This window comes from Microtus ochrogaster, unplaced genomic scaffold, assembly GCF_000317375.1.
Source record: "Microtus ochrogaster isolate Prairie Vole_2 unplaced genomic scaffold, MicOch1.0 UNK223, whole genome shotgun sequence".
NCBI lineage: Eukaryota > Metazoa > Chordata > Mammalia > Rodentia > Cricetidae > Microtus > Microtus ochrogaster.
This window is the reverse complement of record NW_004949321.1, coordinates 104830-109986: the sequence shown is the minus strand read 5'-3', so window position 1 is coordinate 109986 and position 5157 is coordinate 104830. Positions and strand designations below refer to the sequence as shown.

Sequence of the window (5157 nt, the reverse complement as noted above, 5' to 3'; positions counted from 1 at the left end):
TCACAGATGAAATGATCAATGATATTAGAATCACAGAACTCCAGCTTTAGGCCGAGGCTAAGTGGGGGAATTAAAATAAATAAGCCAGCTACCCAAGAACAGAATACAAGACTCCTGCAGACTGTGGGGTTCATGATAGTCACATAGTGCAGAGGCCTGCAGATGGCCACGTAGCGGTCATAGGACATGGCAGCTAGAAGAAAAAATTCAGTCACACCAAAGAGGTCAGTGAAAAATACTTGGCCGACACAGGCATTATAGGTAATAATTTTGTCACCCGTTGCTATGCTATACAAGTATCTGGGAATGCTTGCAGATGTGAATGAGATCTCCAAGAGAGCAAAGCTTCTCAGGAAATAGTACATGGCCGTTTTAAGGCGAGGGTCCAGTAAGATGAGGGAAATGATGGTCAGATTTCCAGTTATGCTCAGTGAGTAGGTAAAGAAGAGAAAGAGAAAGACAAGAACCTGCAGCTGCTGCTCATCTGTCAGTCCCAGTAAGATGAAAGTTGTGATGGTGTGGTTCCTCATTACTGATTCCTGGTCTCTCTTAGATCTGCACAGAACATTCAGAGATACTTTGTTATAGATTCCCAGTTTCAAATCTGCCAGGGTTTTCTTATTTATTATAGCTTTACAAACCATTACCCTCTAAATGCCTACTGTATAAGGACTTCTAACCCCTGTGGTTCTGCTAGTTCACGGGAAGCAAAGGTAGCTTTTGGCTCAAGAATTACCAGAATTGCCTGGAATTTTGTGATGCACTTCCCAAGTATATGGTTGCTTTGTGAAGTGCTGATGCAAGTCAGACAACCTGGGATCACTATGCATGATAATCACTTCAGGTCTCTGTCCCAACTCTAGAGCGAAAACGTTTACATTTTGTCTACTGCAGGGTGTGTTTTTACCCCGAAGACTTCCAGACTTAGCAATCATGAATGTACAGTGTACGCAGAAATATCAGCTCAGCTATGTGCGCGCGCGCACACGCGCGCGCGCGCACACACACACACACACACTTCCCTCGTTGTTCCCTTGATACTGCCTCTTTATTTGGTTTCTTTGTCCCTTAGCTACCACTTAGCAATTCAGGGTGGTACAAGACACAGAAGGTCTTAGAGTAGGATATAATTATACAGAGAACATACATTCATATCAACATGTATGTTGATAGATAAATTTCTTTTTTTCAAACAATAATAGTTTACTTGAGAAAATGTTTACAACATAATCATATCAAAAGTGAAAAGACATAAAAAAGATAATATATAATACAAAGGTAGGGCAAATATAACGAATTTGTATACAAATGAAATTGTGAAAGAAGTTTTAATATCAATAATATTTACAAATACATATTTTTTACATTTTTAATATCAGTTTGGCAAAAGGTATGAATAACTTTCTAATACCAAAACTTGAGAAATATTAAAATATTCATAAGCACAAAGAAGAAAAATTTTAAAAAAGACCTCAAAGCCATAGCTTCATGTGGTAGACTATAAAACATGATGAGTCTTTTTTTTGAATTCCTTTTTTTTTATTGAAAGAAAAAAAAAGTTCCCGCATTTCCCTCCCCTCCTTCCTCTCTCCTCCTCCCCCTGACTGTGGTGATTCTCTCTCATCCCACGCACATCACATTTTAGTTTGCTTTTCCTGCACAGACCAGTCTTAACCTCAATATAAAACATGGAATAAAAGAATAAGGAGAATGGCTAATCCAGTCTAGGAAAAAGATTGTAACTTGGTTGAGGACATTTACATAAATAAACAGTAGTAGCTAAATTTCAATAAGTATGTATTCATTTAGAAACTATGGCTTTTCTACAAATTCTGAGGTCGCAAAAGTCAATTTGAATTGTTTATGTCTTAAACCATTGACAAAATTATCCAAATTGGTGTTTCCTTTATCGTCTTTTAATTAAGAAATTTATAGTATTTTCAACAGTTCCTGTGTTAAAATATGGTACTGATAACTCTCATCTCTGCAACCTGTTAGAACATTACCGGGGATTAATATACAAGGAAGGAAACTCATTCAGGAACCGTGGAAGGAAATCTTTTTTCACTATTGGCACAACTCAGCTCACCTCACATGCAACTGGCTGTTTATCAAATGCTTCTAAGTGTATTTATCTATTATATGTTTTCCAATCAGTTATCTATAAAGGTATTTTCCTTTTTAAATGGACTTTTAAAGCAAAGCATTTCCATATTGACTTTGTATAACTACATTTTATATGAATTGATGATTAAGTATATTTTTTGATTAAAATTGTTTTGTTTGTAGACAGGATCTTGATACATAATCCAGGATATCTCAAACCTCAATCCTCCTGTCTCAGCCTCCTACTGAGATTACAAACATGTTTCACCACAAACGGATACTTTGGTTCTTAAAGAGACTAATATTTTGCTCTGTCTATATTCATAGGTCACAACAGAGAAATTGCCTTCTTTTCCCCAGATGTCCTCAAAAATTTCTTCTTCCAGCTCTACCTCTAGTCTCAGAGGTAACACAGAGATCAGTCTTCTGAATAAGGTTAATCAGTGTTGTCACCATTGGCTGTTAGAGCTATCAGTGTAGCTAACTCATTTTTGTTTATTTTATTTTCAAAATCAAACGAGGACAGAGATTTCTAATGATTCCTCAATGTTCACAATTTGTCATTCTTTGAGGGACCAGGTGTTTACCTAAGCATGTGTACATAGATCTTATTTGTTTCATGTTTGGTTCTCAATATAGTTAATAGATTTCTCAACAGTCACCAGATTTTAACATTTATTTATTGCTTCTTTTAAGCTTTCCTAGCACTGAGATTATAGGCATGTGCCATCAGCTGAATTTTACACTAAGTGCAAACATATTCTTGTACACAAAATCTCTCCATTTTATACACAGATTTATATATTCATTATATATTGTTATAATTTTATATTTTTATATATGCAAAGAAATGCTTTGAAAATATAGAAATTATCTCTCATTTATTTCCCATTTTATGAGGTAATCTTTTCCAGGGCATAAAAAAACTGAGATCAAACAAAATAAATATAGTAAAAACAAGAAAATTGATTTGCTTACCATTGTGACTGTTTTTAATAGTTGTTTAAATTTGAAGTCTTAAATTTTCTAAATTAAAATGATAATTGAGATGAAGATTCTTATATCAAGTTATAGCCACTTTTGCTACTGTCAAGTTCATAATGGCTTGAGGAAGCATATGCACCTCAGTAGACTCTATCTTTATCCTGTTTCTTGGGCTTCCCTTATTGTACTACTTTAGCCTCCTTCCTGTAAAAACAAACAAAGGTTCCCAGCAATCATCTCTACTTACGATAGTTGTTGCCCTGACTTAGAGCAATGAGCACTGGTGATCTAACGTCCTACCTGCTTAGTTAATAAAAATGCAACGAACTAAATAAGCAAATCCCTAGTGGTGTACATTCACTAATGAACCTTCTGAGTTACCTAACTTCACGTTTACAAAGTATACCAAGTTCTGCTTCTTTAGAGACAGTGTCTTTGGAGACAGAAGGATACAGTATTGGATAAAGTCTATTAAGACTGTAGAAGAATCTTATTATAGACCAATCCGTAGACTTAGATATAATACATAAATACACAAACAAACATATAATATATTAAACTGAAATTAAGTCTATGGGTACACCTAATAAAACATCATTAAAGCTTGTTATATGAATTACTTATTATATTTGAGAAATTTTAATGGTTTAAGGAAAACAGAGAAAATACATAAAATTACACAATTAATTGCTGATTTTATTATAGTGGTGACTATTTCAGATTTTGTTCTACAGTTGTATAACCATGATTATAAGTATTGCCTAAAAACACTCAAAGACCTCTGGGTAAAATGGCATTTAGAAATCACATCCATTTGACTTGGTGAAAGAAAACAGGCAGGATGATTATACACATAACAATTTTTATCCCTGAAAGAAATGATAGTTGTAAGTGAATTTATCAACCCCAGATGAGATTTCTTCCTTTTTTCCCTTTCTTTCTTTCTTTCTTTCTTTCTTTCTTTCTTTCTTCCTTCCTTCCTTCCTTCCTTCCTTCCTTCCTTCCTTCCTTTCTTCCTTCCTTTCTCTTTTTTTTCATTTCTTTTCTTTTTTTTTTCAGGAAACAGATGAGAGGGGCTGCGGACAGTGTCCAGCTGCCACCGGTGGTTTGGTGGAGATCAGGGCAAATTACAGGAAATGTTTCATTTTATAGTTAGCTGGATGACCAATGCCTGGATACATATTTGGTGGGGATGCCTGGAAGCTAAAGACTTTGGCAAAACTCAGTTTGTTAGGATCAGGAGGAGTGGTCCGACATTGGCTTATACCCTCTCTTTCCTATCCACACCAGCACTGAGAGAGGAGCTAGAGCAGTCTGTACCCAGCGGATCAATGGCCCTATGGACATTAGAACCCCCCCATGGACAGATAGAAATGGGACTGATATGTGAAACGGGGAGCTGGTAGCAAACTCTCTTAAGGCTGATGGGTGATGGTGACAGGAACTCACAGGGAGGGCTCCTATCCCCGCCCCTGCAACTTGCACAGATGAACACCATATGGTGAGACGTTCTGCAGAGTCCAAAGCTGGGCAGAGCCAATGACTTGGGAGAAAGAGTGAGGGGATGGAGAAGTGAGTCTGAGGGCAGAGACAGCCTTGCGCTCTAAGTTCTCTGACAAAGTTAGGAGGAAACTACGGCAAGGAGCCAACCCTGTTTTTCCTAATACGGAGCTGCTGAACCGTAAGAAATTGAACTGCATAGCTAAACTCAGTGTAGTTATGAGTAAAACAACCCCAAAGGTGGTCTAAACTCCCGTGGAGCAATACTAACTTTCAATTTGCTTTTTCACAGGTTTGAACCAGAACTGCAAGTGGTGTTTTTTCCCATCAATGCAGTTCTCTACATGAAACATCACAAAGAGGCAAAGAGTTCAAAATCCATCCCACCAAGGAAAAATATCAATTGATGTGATTGAAGAAAATCTCATGTACCACATTTTGAATTTTTGTTTATTAACATTTTTGAAGGCTAGAAGTTATTTTTAATAGATTTTAATTAAAATAGAATTATATAACTTCCCCCTTCCCTTTCTTGCCGCTAGCCCAGCCCAGTAACCCTCATTTGAA

General features: G+C 36.5%; 1 protein-coding gene across 1 annotated transcript; it reads right to left on the bottom strand.

Moving 5' to 3' along the window:
- Positions 1–5: 5 nt before the first annotated feature.
- On the bottom strand, positions 6–530 carry LOC101987766 (olfactory receptor 6C68-like; the record flags this gene model as incomplete). Its single annotated transcript, XM_005372172.1, has 1 exon — positions 6–530. A coding segment is annotated over exon 1 (525 nt), but the record flags the coding sequence as incomplete, so codon positions are not given.
- Between the last annotated feature and the right edge of the window lie 4627 nt (positions 531–5157).